At 43.0% G+C, this 20,374-nt stretch overlaps 1 protein-coding gene across 1 annotated transcript in view; it reads left to right on the top strand.

Annotated features, from left to right (window-relative positions):
• Positions 1–226: 226 nt before the first annotated feature.
• Positions 227–20,374, top strand: part of roraa (RAR-related orphan receptor A, paralog a) — a 245,252-nt gene continuing 225,104 nt past the window's right edge. The window contains exon 1 of the mRNA XM_035395181.1: positions 227–552. Within this exon, the coding sequence (XP_035251072.1) occupies positions 399–552 (154 nt within the window). The 5' untranslated portion in view covers positions 227–398. The remainder of the gene's footprint in view (positions 553–20,374) is intronic.

Below are 20,374 nucleotides of genomic sequence, written 5' to 3'. Positions count from 1 at the left end.
ATGACTTTTCTGGATTGTAGTCTACCTAAAACAGCCAATTGTTCCGTTTACATTTTATATTTTAATTTTTTAAGAACAATGCAGAGAATGATTTCCAGCCAGTATCATCCCTGCACAAAACAGAAGCCCTAACCTCTCGGCGTATGAACATACAGCTTTCTGCATCTATTCTCTCGACTATTGACAAGCTTTCCCTTTTCAGTTGTATGACTGCCGCTCTCACTAGCGCTGCCAGTGGACAATCAAACCCACACACCCACCTCTACGGAGACTCGCACATTCACGTTTCATAGTTCTACTGTAAAATAGATAGCAAGACGGGACTCTCAGTGCTCGCAGTATATATAATCCTATCGTGAAATAATTACACTAGTTTAAAAATAAATCTGAAATAAAACATGGAGTCCCCTCCAGATCCAGCAAGCGACCCGGGTAACAGCGCCTCGGAGCCGGCTACCCCGGTCAGGGACACCCCGGTAAACCTGGACAGCCTCCGAAAAGCTGACCAGCAAGCCCCCGTTCGCAGGCAAAGCTGTTCTAGCACCAACAGAGGTAAGCTGCAAATATTTTTCTCAAAATACTCGAAACGGCTGGCGGAGTTATCACATTAAATCTGCCAACTTCAAAGTGCTTTTTGAGCACATAGATTCCAGACTGGAGATTTTAGACGACCGCCGTTGTTATTTTATTTAACTTTTTTACATAAACTGCAAAGTCCAGTTTTTATGATCACGGGAAGAAGTTTTATAGCTGTATGTTATGTTTAAATTTGCAATACAGAAGGCGCAACGCCAGCGTTTGAGTGTTCGACACAATTGACAGGTCTTACATTACCCATTGTGCGAGGTAACTAGAGCTGGGATTGAGAGTGATAGATAGCTAGTGTGGACAGCTTCACATTCGGTTACTTCCAAATGTCACAGTGATAATGTTGCATATGCATCGACAATTCTGCAAACCTTTCCTTCTTATCACTTTTCATATCCAACTATTCGAGTTAGGATGCTATTAACACGTTTTTTCAACTGCACAAGGTTGTGCAAGTAAACTTTGGGAAAGTAGGTATACTGTGACTGAGGGTGCCACTAGAAGTAACTTTGACGTTTCATTTCTATTTGTGTTTTTATATGAGCAAAACTTCCCCTGGCAATTGCTAATTTGGAAGTTCCAATATTCCAAATACATTTGTCACTGAAATAGATTTTACTTGCCTCCCCACCTCTTCAGTGGCAACTGTGGGCAAGCCTGACAGACGCGATAGCTAACGTGGCGGGATGACAACTGGTCTATGATTTACTATTCCCTAGTAGCGCGATGACATTATATGGATATATATTCTGTGATTTATACCTATCTGTTTTTCACAGTTTAAGGAAAATGGCTGATTATTCGCTGCCTGCGCTGTGGAGTAGACAGTATATAGCCACACCCCCCGTAGACTGCCTACGCGGTCTAATGCAAGTTCAGTGGAAAAATACATCTTTGTGGCGACACACGTAACTTAATGCTGTCAATTTCATTCATAATATAATATTCACGCATGTAATAATTTTAATACACGGATATTCCGCGTTCTTTAGTCTTCCTACATTTCCCTCAGCGGAAGCGTATATTTAGAGTCTGATGCGTTAAATGTGGAACGTAAGCTGGTTATGTAACAGGTTTAGCCATAAACACAGGCGAAAGAGAAGGGGAAAATCTTCGGAGATCCACGTTTTTCCAAAGCAGGGCAGAAATCCTAGTCCTGCACTGCATCGCTTCACACGCTTGTGGTAACATATATCCGTCGGCATTGTTTTTGTTCCCAGCAAAAACGTGTAGCTCGGATTTGTGTTGATCCACAATTAAAGAGCAGAGGCATTGTTTCACTTTGTAACTTGGTAGTGCCCAGCCAACGCTTGGTTATGTAATAGTGGGCAGCGGCAGGTGTGAAGGCATTTCGCCGTTTCAAGATTTTTTGGTTGATCTCACTGCGTTTGCATGAAAAAGTCAGTCTCGGAGACACTCCTAACCTGCTGACCCACATACCCCCCTTATTTCTGCATAGGATTAAAGTATACGGAAAGGAGAAAGGCAGAGAAAGAATGTCTTGTGTCACGGTGTTACGTAACTCACTCAATGGAAAACAGAAACTAGACACCCAACGCAGCAGACCTTTCGTACTTTTTTGTGACATGCCAGTTGCATGCTTCTAAAACTTTATACAAAAATTACCCGACACCACATTTCTTGAAACAGTTATTGTTTGTAAATATCTTTTGAGAGAAACGCTTATTTTATTTATGTTACAATAGTAGCATATCATCGAAGTGCTTCAACAGTTCGAAATCATATGCCCATGCACAGTAATGTCCAATGTTTATTCAACTCTAACAGTACATACGAGTGCAGTAGGGACCATATGTATTCTGTAAGAGTTGATTTAACACTGAACATTTTACTGTGGCAAGTCTTTAATAAGTTAAATAAATATCCACTCCACACCAGCAATAGAGTGTGAAATAAACTTGTTTACAAGAGAAAAATCTCTATGGTCTTGAAAGGTATTAAACGTTTAATGACCTAATTTGTCACTTATGTCCTTAATCTGTCCAAACTAGTTGTGGTGGGAGTAAACTTGTAGCAATAAAATAATTCCAATTCATGTTAGTAGTAGGAGTGAAGCTATAATAATAATAAAATAATAATAATAATAATAACAACAACAACAACAACAAGAATAAGTGTTATATTCTTTATTATGAGTATTATTATTATTATTATTATTATTATTATTATTAATAATAATAATAATAATAATAATAAAAACAACACAATAATAATAATATGAATAATAATAATAATAATAATAATAATAGGCAGAAGAAAAAGCATAATCATTTGCAATTGTTATTGTGACACATGGTCCTGCAGTTTAAAACTAATATACAGGTGTTCTTAGGCCCGTAAAAGTACCAGGAAGGCATGACAAGTTTTCCTTTGTTAGCTTAGGATATTTAACGCAGAAGTACTGTGTGAACACTTTTAGGTGTGGTGAAAATGTGTGTGTTTTTAAAATCTACATTCTGAGTGCTTGTAGACAACGCCCATTGATGACTAGTCTCGCGAAGGCACAAAACCTGATTGTGCTTTGACATCATTTGGATTTTGGGTGATTGAAAACACACACACAAGCTTTAAAAAAATAAAATAAAATAAATAATAATCAATGACAAGCGGTTTTAAAAAGGTTGCAGTTAAGCATTGTTCATGGTTTATGAAAATTGATTTCACACTTCATTTTCATACTCAGTGAGCTTAATATAAAACTTTGAAGCCACAGAATTTATTGTTCAGCTGTTCTCTGTTCATAAATCCCTGTTTATGTCCTGTTGCCCAGTGTAAAACCCTACCTGTACCAACAAACTAGAAATATGAGTGTTGCCATTTCTGCAGTAGTTTCCTAGTGTGGGGTGCATATTCCACATTGCTGTTATGAATCAAACTCATCTAGCACTGGAAATATTTTAACCATTTATTATGTTTTTTAGAAGCACACCTCTTTCATTTTATATTTTCTTTGACGTTGAGTATGTTCAGAATTACAGGCTGCTTCAAACTATTATTATATAATAAATAAAAAATATTTTTTACCTTGCCCACAGATCCAATGGTTACGTTTCAGAAAACAGATGAGGATTTTGCTTAAACAGGCTTCCTTTTTTTGTCTATGTCTATGGCTTGTTTAGACCAGCATTTGTCCTGTTCACTGTAAAAAAAAAAAAAAATACAAAAAAGTCTCAACCATATAAGCTCACCTTTCAGGTACTGTACATGCATATCTATGTGGAGCTTGGAGTTAATGAGTATGTTTTCTGAAGAAAAGTCAGGTTTTAAAAAATCAGCCCTGGGAAACAGTTTAGCTGGCCTTACAGTTCTGAGGACAGACCGGCCCGTGGCTGGCAGTTCTGAGGACAGACCGGCCCGTGGCTGGCAGTTCTGAGGACAGACCGGCCCGTGGCTGGCAGTTCTGAGGACAGACCGGCCCGTGGCTGGCAGGTTTACAAACGTTCGAGCAACACCCCGAACCAAAATCTTTCCCCAAGTATTACCCGCTCATATAAAAAAAAAACCCTAGGTGGCTCTTTGTTATGGATAAAAGTCTTAGTTCAGCAGAAGCGTTTTTGTAACAAGGCAGTGCGTGTGAGGGTAGGGCCTGGGAGGTCTGTGAAAATCATTAGGCAGAGAAAAGGAAGGATATTATTATCGTACAGCGAGCGCCCCTAAGTTCACACGGCGAGTTCCGAAGTGATCGATATTAAAGCCAGCGTTACGTAAGATGATTGGCCCTGTGGAGACCGGGGCGAGAGCGTGCAAATTGCTGGTGAAGCAGAAACGGGCTGGGTGGAGAGGCCTCGCTGCTTCCGCTCTGTTTGTTTGTGTTTGCTTGCTTCCGCGCGCTGTCAGGTCCTCAGGTGCTTCTCCACTGAGCCCAGGCTGAGCGGAGCTCTGCTTCTGAGTCAGTCCAGCTGCTGATTGGATGGCTGTGGGTCAGGTCTGGTGTCTTTGCATTGACTACACATTTATTTAGATATTTATTTATTTATAGTTTGTTTATTTGCTCATATATTTAGCATTATACCTAGTAAAACCCATTGGAGTTTTGTATCGCTTTTTCAGGGGCTGCCTGGCCAATGCACCGATTGCAAATGAAATGCAGTAAGGTGCGGTGGCTGAGCAGGTGCCGGTGAGGTTCTGCACGGGGTCCCGTGGCTCTGCTGGGTCGCCGCTTTAGATTAGCGACGATGCATTTTCCCCTCTCCTCGTCTTCTGCAGGCTGCATCCGCCTGTATCTGCCGGAATGCAGAAATGAGCACGCCCCGCGCATCCTCAGCGCAGCTCAGCCAAACGTGCCGCTCCATCTGAAGCGGCTACCCGCCTATCTCACAACGCTCGCTGCTGTGGAGTCGCATTTTAATGGGACTCGGCAGAGCTCGTGAGCTGCAATATTACTGTTAGTGCATAGATAGTGCCAACCTGTAAGCCGTATGGTTCAGGTTCACTAGTAAATTAATTAAAAATGGACATTATTAATTTAAATTTTTTTTAATTAAGTCATCATTTCTTTCCCAGATTAACAGACTTTTGCCTCTGGACTCAGGCCAGCAAAGAGGGTTAATTCTTTCCCACTGTTTAAGCCCCATTTTATTGGTCAGCTCTGTGGCTGTGTGTGTGTTTTTAATCGTCCTTTGAAGAATCTTCCTTTTAAAGCCAAGCCCAGAAGTGTGTCCTCTGCCACTGTAAGACCATTTAAGGGGGCTCGTTGAGTCCTGCTGCAGTACAGTTTGTCCTGAACCTGCACATTAAGTTAGAAAATATATATATGTTGTATGAAAAGTGAGAGCGTGTTGAGTGGCTCTTCTGGTTGAAGAACAGTCTTGTAGCAAAGAAATTGCTAGTTTGAGTTTGTCATTATCTGACTAACAGAGATTTGTCATTTTGCAGTCGAGTGGGTGTAAGTTGTAAGGGTGTGGTCTCCCTCTCGCTCCCCACTGGGCGCCTTCTTTGCCTAGTTCTCCTGGAGTGTGCTGTGAGACTAGCAGTATGGGCAGTTCTAACTTGCTTTCAGGCTGAGTGTGTTCGAGGAGTGCATTCACTCTCCAACACAGGTGCCATAGGGGAAGGGAAAGCAAAGTACAACCAGTGAATTCAGATGGAGAAAAATGGGGGAATATCTTCTGTTCTGTTCTCTTCTCTTCTCTGAATGAACAGTCAAATCCTTCCTTAAATTGGTTATGAAAAATTGGGGTAAAACTGCAATGCTGCAGATTTGCATCCTGGCATCCGTTGTCCTGTTCTGCAGTACAGTAAGCATGGATGGGGGCTTTGCAACATCCCTTCTCTGGGCACGTGGTTCTCTCCTGGATGCCAGCCTGTTTGTGGAGGACCACTTCACAATCACATACTGGAAGGCAGAGCAGCCAAAATAATGGTTCCTCCACTTCACTTGTCTCCAGTTAGGTGATTGATTGGACTTTTTGTCTGAGGTAGTGATCGACTGTGTCCAGCAGGGGGCAACTTCTGGAGAGCGTTGAGTCTTGGCTTGATGTGCACGTGAAGCATTCAGCAGGGCTGGGCTCAAGAGGGTTGTGAGATATGAGCACACACCTGTGTGTGCCTCGCCTGTTATGTACTGTAGTATTGTATCGCCGCAAAACAAAAGTTATTGATAGTCAGCTGCCGCACCTTTCGGTTAAACAGGTTCCTGTTCATTGTTTGACAGAACGCCAAATACGTTATATTTGCAAATCGAACAATATGAATAAAAATGTCCTGACCCAGCGATTGTTAGGCTACAGATGCCAGGCGGCTCTGTACAAAACAGAAACCTTGTCCAGACAGGCCAGTCCACATATGTAACATTTTTCCAGCCGATCTCTGTGAATCTAGTTAGGGTTAAGGTTAGGGAATGACTCGCAACCCTGGGCAAGATCTATTTGGATGAGGTTTTCCTTCTTGGCCAGAGCCACCTATCAGGCTACACCCATCTGCAGTCAGACGTCCCTCCCACTGCCAGCGGTTACTGTGAGTGTACAGTGAGTGGACCTCTGCCAGCACTTCTGTTTGTTAGGCATTCTGTGCCCTGGCATGTGTGTGTGTGTGTGCGTGTGCGTGTGTGAGATGAAGAGAGAGAGAGAGAGAGAGAGAGAGAGTGTTTCTGTGTATGTGGGGCTATGAGTATGTGCATGTTTGTATGTGTGTTTGAGTGCCTATGTGTGTGTGTATCAGCATTTGTTTACGTATGTCTGTGAGTGTATCTGAATGTGACTGTGTGTGCGTTTCTCCGCTCTGCACTGAAAGGAGGCGTACGGTTCGCGCTGTGGGGGAGTCTGGGCCTCTGAATGAAGCTTCGCTCAAATCTGGCGAAATCCGGCAAGATCCGGCGAAGTCCCGCGAGCTGGCGTGGTGCGCGGGCCTGCCTGTTCGGCCGGCCCCGCCGCGAGGCTGTGACTTTCTCTGGCGGGTGGGGGGGGGGGGATTACACTCCCTCCGGCAACCGGAGAGGGCTGGCCGCGGCTACCTGGGCAGCCGCGATGGCAGGCTAAAGAAAGGATGCAGTGTGCCTGTTTCCTGCTGCCGCCCGGCCCTCGGCTTAACAAGCGGCCCTCTCTTTCACTTTAATCTCTGGAGGTGCAGTGTGTCACAAGTGCCCTCCACAGACTCGGCTCTCCTTTAAAAAAACAACAACAAAAGCACAATAGCAGGGTCATTTAATAAACATGAGCAAAAGAGCAATCACTTAAGTTGGTATCTTATGTTATCCTACACAGAATACTAAAGCCTTTTGTTTGGTGCTGCTGTGTCAGTTGGTTGTATTTGCTAATCCTGTCATTTCCGTAACGGAATGGAAATGCAGCTCAAATAGACTACTGCGGGCCAGGGAAGGCTGTGACCTCAGGGTGGTGAGTGGACAGTCTGGGAGACGGTATAAATGTAGACAGATGGCTCGCAGCGGTTTTATTTTCATTATTAGCATACGAGTAGAAATAAAAATGGAGAACACAAATCCAAGAAAGCAATGGTGCGCAAACAGACATCATTCTCATGCAGTAGAGTTCATGAAACACCATTGATTTATATCTGGCCAGATGAAGGCAGCAAAGACACACCTGGGCTGATTACTCATCATCAGCCTCAGCTGTGCATGCCTGCAGGTGCGATCGCCACTGTCCAATGTCCTGAAGGCTTCCCAGGCTTTGAGAGGTGCCAGCAACCACTGACAGGAGCTGAAGAAGAGGAGTGACTACGTGCACCACCACTCCTGACATCACAATCCAGACAGCAACAAATACAACTAGCCAACTAAAGTCTAGTTCATGTCCGTATTGCCGCAATGACATTGAAGCAGCTGTCAGACAACAAGCTGACTATGTTGCAACTAACTCTGGTATGCAGAGAGTAAGTGCTACAATGCTAATGGTGAAACGCTAACCTGTACTAAAATCGCACGCCCTCTTAAGAGGCCCATAGAGAATTTTACGCTAACCTGTGCTAGCTAAGTAAACATGCTATGTTGTGCCATCCTAAATTATGTAACGTGGAATATGTGGAATGACGCAATTCAAACGTGCTATAATGTTTCACAGGAAGTGCTTCATACCGGAATGATACTGGAGAGCAAAGACCAGAGCAGGAATGTTTTCACTACATCAAACGTTCAATTTTATTTCCTTTTCATTCATTCTTCTATACAATTTAAACAGGTTTTCTTATGTGTGACTTTGTGGATTGTTGTGCTGTGATTGCAGTGATTTATGCACACCCTGGCCAGGCACAAGAGTCTTCCCAGTCATGCACTGCCTGGTTGTGGCACAAGACCTGACTGTCTAGCTGTTTTGCAGAAGCCATTGTTTTTTTTTGAATACTCAGACTTGAGGACCTGGTTGTGCTGTGAAATCATATTTCATATTGTGCTGCATTGAGTCTTGTGAATTAAACTATTAGACTCATACAGTACATTCATATTTCAGCTATTTACAATGTATTTGTGTGGAAACGTAGCAACAAATATGGGATGATTATGAATTTTGCTTACATAAGGTTTGAGGACTGTTCATGCCAATATTTGATCCATTATAATTTAAATCACAATGCACAAATCCGCAAAACCACATTTTACTAACTAATGCTTGGTTCTGAAGTCAGAACAGATCCTTTCATTGATACGATAGCAATACTTTGCAGTCTTTTGCCAGATGTTACCAAAATACTATAAGGCTTTTAGCAGAGATTTAGCTCTTGGAAAGCATTACAGTATTCAAATTTCAGGCACAACAGGATTATTATTCATGATTTTATAGGACAGTAAATTACCAAAGTCTGTTCCTCAGTCCCCTGACTGTATTATAGTTTAGGCTTAGTTGTGCTGTGATTTGTTCTATTGTCACTGGAATATAAATCTTAATTCTTCACTGAAAACTAAATCTTAATGTGTCCTCTCTTCCAAACTCTAGCCTATATGAGCTTACAGTATTTAAAGGTGTGTGCCTTGAACCAATTTTATTGTTAATTGAAATACTGAGATTTCTTTTAGTTTAAATGTGTATATGTGTGTGTTCTTGGGGAAGTCGTTATTGTAGCATTCAGTACTGCTGGATTAGAAAGCTGTGGAATTGGTTGTGTGTGTGACTGTGTGTCTGTGAGTGTTTGTGTGTGCATTTGAGTGTGTGTGTGCATGAATGTGCGTGTGTGTGTGTGTGTGCTTGTGTTTGTGTGTGTGTGTGTGTGTGTGTGCGCGTGTGAGTGCATGTGTGTTTGTGTGTGTGTGTGTATGTGTGTGTGTGCGCGTGTGTGCGCGCGTGTGAGTGCATGTGTGTTTGTGTGTGTGTGTGTATGTGTGTGTGTGCGCGTGTGTGCGCGCGTGTGAGTGCATGTGTGTTTGTGTGTGTGTGTGTATGTGTGTGTATGTGTGTGTGTGTGTGTGTGCGCGCGTGTGAGTGCATGTGTGTTTGTGAGTGTGTGTGTTTATGCATATGTTTATGTGTGCAATCTCGGGTCACTGTCTCCGCGGATAGTAAAACCAGGTCCACTCGTTCCTCTGTGGATCGGCCTGGGAGACGGCTTGTTTTTGATCAGCAGCCCTGCATGGGGGAATCTCAGTGGTGGGATCCCGTTTTTCATGTCGCCTCTTTGGGGGGCGAGGGGCGGGGCAGAGCTCCTTTGATGGGTGTTTAGTGGCTTGAGCGATCCTCTTTCCCCTCTCACAGGCATATGCTGTTTATTTAGGCCTCCGCAGTGCAGAAGGGGCTGCGGAGTTGCATCTGCTCCGTGTGCGAACGGGGGATGGACTGGGCACCGATGAGTTACAGATTAATCAGGAGTAGCAGTGACTTACTTCTACAACAACAATGCCATAAGGGTGGAGTTCAGTGTGTCCATTGTGCTGCTTTGTTCTTATCTTTCAAAACAACATTTTATTTTCAGTGTTTTTCTTTTCTTTTGTTGATAGCCTTATATCATTTTCTGGGCTCCTAAGTGAACCCAAAATATAATGTAATTGTAAAACGCAATCTTTGCATATACGCCTATTTGCTATTCATATGTATGGGTAAAGCATCATTAGATTGGTAGTTAGATTAAATTTCACCTTAGTATTTGGCTATTTGCTGTGAGGCTGCTTGATGGTAGAGTTTCTTTTTGGTTCAACCATATTGCAACTGTTATCAGTTATTTCCTCTGTTGCTATCGCATTTTCAGTTAATTTCACTTAACTTTTGACCTTGTGCCTTTTGGAATTACTCAACATTATTTTCTGTTCAAGGCAGAGGACTGCAGAATGTAGGAAATCTTAAACCGCTGAATTTGCCTGAACTTCACCTGCTCTCCTGTGCGGTTTTGTAATCTGTATCCAAACGGCATGTGCACTGGGACGTACACAACCTAATTTTGTCGAAATCCTGCCTATACTAAATGTCTTGTGTGTCTCCAACTTTTTTTTATTTAATCATTTCAACAGTGGCTATTCCCTGTGGGAGCAGTCTCCAGGATTATGATTTATTATGATGTATGATTGTGTCTTGTCTTGGAGAGGGTTGCCAGGTGATCACAGTGGCACAGGCCAGGTGTGAAATAGAATCCTCACATTTTCACCCACCTGCGTGGCACCAGCAATGCCTGCAGGCACAAGCTGCAATGTGGAAACACATAGCTCACTTTAGCTGTGGGTGGTGCTCAATTATAGTTATCTCATTCGTTTTATCATTACTGTCTTTTAATAAACAAGTGTAAATACCCAAGTTATGCATTGTTGCATTTAATAGTATATGCGCACAAGCTTATCATTCAATTTGGGTTGTGTTTTGAAAGGACTTTAAGTGTTTGCCATTAAAAAGTTTGGTTAAAAAAATACATCAGACACCGTACAGAAAAATTAGGACATAATATATCAGCTAAGTGCCCTGTAATATCAGCTAAGTACCCTGACCGAATTAAAGTTGGAGCTTCAGTATGATTGAAAGATGACCCTGTTTTTATTGATTAAAATCAACCGGTTTAACTCATCGGGGTCCGCTCCTCTCAAACCAAAGCGAAACTTTTGTCCTTGAGGGACAGTTTATTTTTGAGTCCGAGTCACAAGCGACTAGGCTGGGGGGCTGGCAAACGAGTGTTGACTGGTGGCAGTTTCCATGTTAGCTCTCCTGCGGCAGCCCTCTCAGATGCCCGTCCCATTTACAGAAGTTAATATCTGAGAGAGTTTGCTGAAATAGTAATGAGCGGAAACGCTCCACAAGCGCAACTAGAGCACTTTAAAAAGAGAAAGACAGAAAAGTGTCAATTTAAAGAGTGACAGTTTAACTGAAACGGGCCCATAGCAGGATTTACAGACTCCTGCTACGAAGTTGCTTGGGTATGAAGTTACTGTGAACCCTCGTGGAGGTTGACGAGATGGTTAGGTATTTTTTCGGTGAGTAGGTGACCTATAGTTGTCACCTGCAGGGGAAAGTTGAGATAGTCTGCTCGTTAAGGGATAGTGTTAACAGTTATATTAGAAACATGTATCTCAGATTTGCAAAACCACTTTCTTTGCATAATTACTTTTTTTTTTTTACCAAACAATTAAATCCCGCCTATTTTGTGAGCCATATTAGATACATTTGTCAGGCGTATAGATGCGTTTAACCTTTACCAGATGCAGTATCGTATTTCTCCTTGCCAGTGAAATGCTGGTTTTAACATGTGTTTCGCACTGGAGACGGGGAGCTCAGAATAGGCTCGCCATGCCCAGACGTTACGTATGTGCGTTGGGCTTTAAAGCAGCGAGAGGGCTCGGCGTACGATCTGTGATATTCGAACAGCGTGCACCCAGAATCCCCTAACGACCGTTAGTCCTCTTCGTTAGTGCAGCGGTTAAATGAGCTTTTGTTGCAGGGGGAGCAGCCGGCTGCATACTGAAGAGAGGGTCAAATGAGACCAAGAACATTAACTCAAAACACCTCCGATGACATCACAGGAATGCAGTGCAAGATAATATTTGCTTCCAGAAAAAGGGGACATCTTGTTTCTTTTTTAACCATGCAGATATGGTGAGATTTTATCTCAGCCACTTGTCTGTAGTTACATCTCAGTTTAGATGCTTGTAAAAGGCAGGTGCAGGAACTAGTATGTCGACCAAGGTCGTTTCCTCAATTTACCTGATGGTCTGTACAAGAGACCACAGAATGCTTTGTGTGTATTTGTTCAAGAGTTTAAGAGGAGTTATCTCAGTCTCGATTCTTATCAAGGCACAGGGTATAGTACCAGAGTTATCAGATAAGATTACACCCATGGGAAGCATTCCTTTGGATGTACAGTAGCAAGAATTTAAAACACCCTTATAAGGCCCTGCTGTTGCTGTGGCATGCTTTCTCCGACGAAACCGTTCAATTTGAATTGCTTATTGTCATTTCACTTAAAGGGAGAGCTTAAGATTATCTTCTTCCATTTATCTTCAGATGTCAAAGTCTGTAAATACAGGTATGAATATGTTCATAGAACAGTCCTTGATGCCTTTAAATTCTTTGTTCCTTTTTTCTGCAGTCCACCAACATGCAGTGTATTTAAAGCTGTGGTGTCAGGCTGAGGTAGGACCCAAGCGCAGAGTAAAATACAGACGCCAAAAGGTATAATACTCAGGCTTTACTCACAAAACAAACAGAGAACAAACTAAAGGCCACGAGGGGAAATTCCAAAAGAAAACTCAAAAAATACTTAAAACAGAAAAACAAAGGAACTCAAAACACTAGAAAGGCAGGGAACTCGAAATCTCGAAACACTGGACCACATAGCGAGAGCAGAAAACAGAAGTAACCAATGATGAGAAGCAGGGAAACAAGACTTAAATACAAGAAGGTTAAACGAGACAACAGGTGAGACCACTGATAGAATCAACACAGGAGGAGAGGGATAACAAGACCCAGGAGAACACAATGCACACTTAACCCAGAGAGGGGAGGGATAACGAGACACAGGCAAAAACAATGATTGAATAAATGAACACAATAGTAGAATCACAGGAGAAAGCAATGAGGCAAACAAACCAAAGTACGAAGATGAGAAATGCCGCCATCTGGCAACCTGGGTTGTTCAGTGGGTTTATATTTTAATACATTCATCCAGTTCCACTGGATAGATACCTTATCCCTATCATGCTTATCTCTGTCACCAATTTAATTATCATAGTTGTGTGTTAAATTAAGGTGTTTTCTTTTACCCCTTGCGCCTTAGGTTGACATTATTCAGAAAGCACCAGAATTTAATTCTTAAATTAAATACAGCGGGTAATACTCTCAAGTTATTTAAAACTTTTAATTATCGAAAGTTTGGGGAGATTTGTAGATAGGAGCGCTGGAAATCAGTGTCACTTACTTGTTTGATTATTTACATTTGATTAACACGCAGGACATAATCTCGTTTATAACACGATACCGATCCATGCCCCCCAGGTATGGCAGGCACTTAATCAAATTTGTCTCACGCTCTCGCCTTGTAAGGATTTTCAAACACCCCGGCGACTTCGGAAAAAAGATAACCATCAGGTCCCGTTTTCAGCGTTTGATTATTATCGAGCAAAATCCTGCTCAGTTTCTCGAATGCCGAACGGAAACGCTGGTTATGATTTCCATTGGAACCTGTCCCCAGGTTGTGTATGCTCTTGTGCCCAGATTCAGTCCCACCATCCTGCACTTTGTCCTCAGTTTAGAGAAGCCTAATGTATTTAGGAAAATTTTATTTGTGTGCTGGTCCTTTCTTATGTGTAGAAGTGCAAGGAAAATGTCAGTCTTCGGTAAGAACCAATGTGTGCTATATCGCAGTTGTGAATAACATATCGTTTTGGGAGAGATGCTGCATTCTAAAACAATAGTATGAGTATAAATAGTATGAGTCACTTAGGTCACTTAGGTCATCCGCAAGACCCCCACTCACGTCTTAAAACTAAAGGGGATCGGGCTTTTTCTGCTGCAGCCCCCAGGCTCTGGAACAATCTCCCGTCCCACATTAAGTCCGGTCTCACCATTGATAATTTGAAATCACATTTAAAGACCCGCCTTTTTTCTCTTGCTTTTAGTGCAGTTTGAGGTTGCCCTACGGTTTTCTCCATTCTCAATTTATTTAGTTATTTTTAACATCCTCTCACTGCGTTTTTAATCTGTTGTTGGTCTTATTCAGTCTTTCTTAAATTTATTTTATCCTGTACTTTTATCCTCTTACTCCTTATGCCATTTATTTTATTGTGTTGTATCGTTAATACATGTATTGTATTGCGATGTAATTTTGTTGTGGTTTGTGGTGTTGTATTGTAGTGACTGGGAAGCACTTTGGCGCAACTCCTGTTGTTTTTAAATGTGCTATATAAATAAAAGTGACTTGACTTGACAAATACATATATAAATCCCGATTTTGCCTGCTCATTGCCTGCATTGTTTATTTTATGCAGCCTTCATTGCTCAGCTTTTTCAAGGATGTGAATAATTTTGGAGAGGACTGCATTTTTGTGTACTGTATGTATGTGTGTGTGTATATTTCAAATAATAACGGGGCATAAAATCCATTAATATTGCCTAAAATAAAGCAGACCATAGTAAAATTTCAATTTATTCATCATAAAAAATTATTATATTCCTATGTTTTAATAATCTTACATCTTTTAACAGACAGTTTTCATTACATGCAATATTTGTGAAGTCGAGAAGAAAGTCTTACCATCTACTAACCAATCGGGGGGCAGATATGTTTAATAATATTTGGAACTGTCAAGGAGTTGGATGATTGACCTGGCATGACTAAAATGTCACCCCCGCATTGCTGCCATACCACATTGCTGCCATATTTAGGTTCTGTATTCATAATTCAAAACCTTGTGACATGTTTATTAATTAACAAAATTATGTGTTTACAAAATACGTTTTAGCACCTTTTTATTTAGAAAGCTGAATGCCTCGGTGTACACAGATTAGCCAAAGCACAGGAGCCTGGTAAAAAGTTGCAGCATTACGGCAGCGATGAAACGGGTAGCCGCGGTCCGTGGAATATTAGCAGTATCAATAACGTCTGACACGTATCCCCCTTTCAACATTTCGCCGGAGCCCCAGCATCTGCCTCTTTATTTTCCTAATGCAGTAGTTAAGAGGCAATAATTAACAAAATGTCAGGTTGTTAAAAGGCTATTTTTACGTGACAGACTGGAATAGATACCGCACGCAGAAATAGCCAGATGGAAGCGGGGGCCGTCGGCCGGCGGTTCGGAGGCGGGGGCGTCGGAGGTCTGGGCCCGTCCGCCGTGTGCGCGTGCCGAGCTCGGTTTCGCGGTGGACGCGACCGCCCGTTTAAAAAAGGGCGCGTCCGATGGCGCGGGCCGCCAGCTGGAAGCGGGGGAAACAGACGCACGGGATTGGCAGAGGCTGGACTTACGCATAGAAGGGGCCGGAGTCCCGCGGCCGGCGTTACGTAACTGCCAGCAGGCGTCTCGTTACCTCCGCCCAGTCTCAGTGAGACACGAGCTGAATGAGCCCCACGTGATCTGCCTGGAACACAGGCCGGCTGCTTCATTTGTCTTTCAAATGGTCGTGCGTGCTTGAAGTTACCCATTAGAGGTACCTTTAGGCATTGTGCAAACTCCTTTACCCCGGGCTCACAGTTTTAGCACGCGCCTCCAGCTGAGTAGAGCTAGTGTTTATGTGTGATTAGTTTCATACTGTTGTTACAACAAAAAGTGTCATTCTTTTTGTACATCAGCAAGTGGCAGCCATCTTTGTTTTCATGCTGTTATGCTGATTGGAGATGCTTCATCACGACGTAGCACACCAAACCTGGTGTCATTAATTTTCCTAACAATTATGCTATCAGTCCAATGATTGACAGCTCCACCACCTGATGATTGACAGATTCTTGGCATTTAAACTACAGAGAGACGACCCAGCCTGACCGTGATCATCGTGTTTGGCCGTGGTTAATTGACACCCCGGACAGACTGAAGCCGCAGCATTTTTCCAGAAGCCTCTCTCCCCTGACTTCCTGCTGCAGATGGGAGACAGGGTGTCTGAGGAAGTCTCCCCGCTCAGCGCCGAGACGCGTCCCGCGGGGTTATAATGCGCGTTGTCACGGGCTGTCAGGCGGGCGACGCTGCCGCGGCGGCGGCGGCTTCAGACTGACTCTCCCGGCGCTCCGGTCCCGCTCGCCGCCGCGCAGAAGGCCCCTCCCTCTCCCTCGCCGTTTGATTGACTGATCTGTCCGGCCGATGAGAGATTACAGTGAAGCGTTCCGTCCCAGCTAACCGACGCCGACCGGGGTTCGCTCGCCTCCGGACATGAACCCCAGCGTCTGGGAAGCAAACGCTTCAGAAACCGCACGGGGAAGGCGATGACAAAGCGGGCCTGTAATTGCGGCTGAGGAGTCGTCGTGTGTCGATGCGTACCGTACCCCTGCCACGCTCGATAATTCGGTGCTAGCTGGGGTATTATTGCGGCTTTGTCACCTGGCTCCGAGCCACGGTGTCCTCTCTGAAAGCCACTTCATCTTTGTCAGGGACAGGTGGAAATTTTCTGCTCGTTTCTAATTGGACAAAGTGCCTTTCAAACTCCCAGGCATCGCTGTTAGATCAGATCAGCAAGCGACAGGAGCGTTGATACGAGGTCCTCTCAGAACATCTCCATCTCAGGACGTATCTGTCTCTGTCTCTAGCTGGCTAGGGTCCTCTTCACACCAGGTCATTAGTTCTCCTGATCATTGGAAAGAAATGCAAATGAAAAAGGAAAAAAAAAAAGAAATAACAGCAGTTGGAGCATAAGACTAGCCTTATGTACTTTTGTATTTTGCTCAGTGATATATTTTTTTTCACAAAATAAATGACTTTAACCGTATTTCCTTGTTTCATTGACGATATTTAGGTTGTCCATCCAGTTTAATAGAAAAATCCCATATTTAAGATGTATCCCAGGCCTATAATTAGGTTTATCGGTAGAATTAGGGTTAGGGTTGAGGCTAATTTAGAGTTTTGATAAGGAGCAAAAGAAAGGGTAAGCACAAGGGTTAGTTCTTGAGTTGGACAACAATTTTTTTCCACAATCTGGGAAGGGTTAGTTCTTGGTTGACCAAAGTTTTTTCATGATTGCATGGTAGCTAACATGATAGCTTAATAATGTACATTGGTATTGTTTCAGTTAAATAAATAAAAAATACTTGCAACAGATTTCCTAGTATCTCTTGTAGAATCGATAATATTTGGGTTCTTTTTAATCCATTTCAACAGAAGAATCCTGTATGTGACATGTCTCCCATTTTTATCATTAGGCTGTGGGTTAGGCTGAGGGTTAGAACTAGGGTCATGGAATATGGTATGTGTTAGGGTTGAGTCAAATTTAAGGTTATGTTCAGGAGAAAGGTTCAGGGTTAGGGCAAGGGTTAGTCTTGGATATTTATGTAGTGGAATTGCAAAGAAATTTACAGGACCATTCCCCGAAACTTCAAAGGGTTTGAGTCTCATGACCTCTGTCATTTCTGGGTCGTAGTTACTGCCCTGCACAAGTGTGAAGTGTGGTGAATATATACGAGCACAACATTTGGTTTTATTTAAGTACTGTAGGTATTGTTCGCCATGGACGAACCCTGGTTCGCATTAGTAAGCTAAATATATAGCAAACCCCCTGCATGGGCAGGGGTTTGATTTCCCACTATGACACTGTCTGTATTGTGATCCTATTTCTATCTGTAACCCTGTTTCCCCCTATATGAATAAAGTGGGAAAAAATACATGAGGACTACCCGTTCTCCTAAAAATAAATTAAATGTTGCTGCTCACAATTCTGAAAGTCTCTGAGGTATACGCGTGTGGGGTGTTATCTACCTAAAATAAATTAATTTCAAACAGTCAAATGATGGGTAAGTTTCTGTCAGTAGTTTTCTGGGCTATGGAGTGTTTATATATGCATATATACTGACGTAAAGAAGTAGAATGAGTTTAGAAAATTTAATGACATGTAATTATTAAAAGAAGAATCTCTACATGCTCCTGTACGTTGCTAAAAATTTGTTTTAAAAAATATTTAGCATATTTCATTAGCAGTTCTATGAATTCTGCAATACTGATACTAAATTTTCTTTAATGGAGCTACATGTTTTTATTTACTTTTTTTCATCATAAATACATGTTCTCCTCAGGAGCCGTATTCTGCTTTCCCTGTTCATAAATAACGCTGCATCTTGGTGACCTTCTAAACGACAAGAGATGTGTGTTTTTCATGTTCGTCCACCGGACCGCGACGGCGCGCGTAGATCTCGCTGCTGAACGCGCCCCCGCGATTCGCAGCACGGACATCAGCGCGGGCGCGTAACACGTTTACCTCAGGATGCGTTGCGCGTATCGTATGACACGTCTGAATCAGAAAGCCGTGCGCGCGCCTTAACGAGGGCATCGACATGCCGAAGACGGCGCGGACGCCTCGCGGTGATTTCAGGCTTATTTCCGTGCGATGATTCCAGTCTTGTCAAGGAAGGGGGGGGGGGTGAAGGGGGGTGACTGAAGTCAGACAGATGACAACCAGATCCGTCCGCCAGAGCGGGGCCTTGATGCGCCGCGGCCTTGTTAAAGGCGGCGCGCTTCCCCCCGCCGCATGCAAATGCGCCCGCAAATTAAAAGATTATCTGCGCGGGGCTGCGCCCCTGCGGCCCGCGGCGCTGCGCGTTAGCGCCTCCTGATTTGTGTTTCAGTCGCGCCTCTGAGAATATCGACCCGGAGCAAATATTCACGTGTGTTACTGAACAACAGAAAGGACATGTCATCTCCTCCCTGTACTCCCACACATGCTCTGGTGCACACAGACACTCACACATCTACACACACATGCATATGTACACAAACGCGCGTGCACACACACACATCTACAAACACACACACACACACACACACAGACATACATACACAAGCACGTGCACACAGACACACACCTAAACACATACACACAAACACGCATGTGCAAACAAAAACCTCACAGAGACAAGCTTGCACACACAGACATAAAATTATGTTTGCACAAACACTCATGCATATGTGAATATAAACACGCATGATTGCACATGTTCACACGTGTATGCACAAACACATATGCATACATATTTACACACGTGCATGCTTACACACACTCGCGAACACATGCACAAATGTTTAACAAATGTTCTGAAGCATATAGCAGACATAGTCATCACATATGGCAGAACAGATGCTGACACGGACTTCAAATTTTATCTCGTTTTAGCTCTATTAATGTCGTAAATATTTATCAGGAACGATTCTTTCCCTTAGGTTGGATACTGTAGTCTTCTTCCTCATGTGTGTGTGTGTATGAGTGTGTGTGTGTGTGTGTGTGTGTGTGTGTGCGTGTGCTGTGTATGTTATATATATAGTATGTGTTTATGTACTGTATGTGTGTGTGTGTGTGTATTCTAGGAAATGGCTAGGCAGCGCTCCTGATGTGTGTACTCTTGAGGCACCGCTCTTAGATTCTCTCACGGCTGTGTAATCTTCACAGTTTGACGATGTCCTGTCCAGCCCCGGCCAAAAGCTCTCAGTTTCATTTTGATTCTGACAGACAAAAATTCTTGGAAGCCTTCCCTTGAAAACAGGTGTTACTTTTTTTTTGAGCACTAGCGATTGAAAACATGTCGTGAAGCCATTATGCCTGACAGATCCAAGTGCCCTCTATCACTCTGCCACTAAGCCTAACCCTGCCTTTGCTCACTGAAACCTTGAAGGCTAAATTACACGCAGTCATTCAAATTAAGTGCCAGAAAATCAGTCATGCTCCAAATTTACAGGACCATCCAGAAGAGGGCACTATGCAAAGAAAGCCCATTTTCTGTGAGCACGATGGTCTCAGCTGCTCCTCATTATCTTCTGAATGCAAGGGCAGGCTGAGGGGAGTCGCATGGCAGCGGCCATGTCATGGTTCATGTCCATCTTCTCCCTCTGATCTTGTTCCAGCAGGAGGTATATCTACATCCTTCTGGGCCTCTGCCATACTGACAATAAGCTGAACCATTTAGGTACTCTGTGAAAATTGATGTAGAGATGCTCAATCTGCTAGTCATGAATGAGCAACAATGTTTTTCTTCATATTTTCAATGACATAGTCTTTGGATTCCTTTCCACCAAGCACCATTGGATATAGGGCTTAGCAGTTCATAATCAATGTTAATTTGTCCATAGTGTAACCCCACTGTTGATACAAACAATAAGGAAACACATTCTTTTCTGTCTTAACATAGCATGCACCCAGATTTAAGTGTTTTCTGCTGTGTAACAGATCCCAATATTAAATGTTGCTGAGAGTTCAGCTTTTTATAGGTGACTGGAATCTTATCTGGG

This window comes from Anguilla anguilla, chromosome 16 (assembly GCF_013347855.1).
Source record: "Anguilla anguilla isolate fAngAng1 chromosome 16, fAngAng1.pri, whole genome shotgun sequence".
In the NCBI taxonomy this organism is placed as follows: Eukaryota; Metazoa; Chordata; class Actinopteri; order Anguilliformes; family Anguillidae; genus Anguilla; species Anguilla anguilla.
The sequence above is the reverse complement of the archived record's forward strand: the minus strand, read 5'-3'. Positions and strand labels throughout refer to the sequence as shown.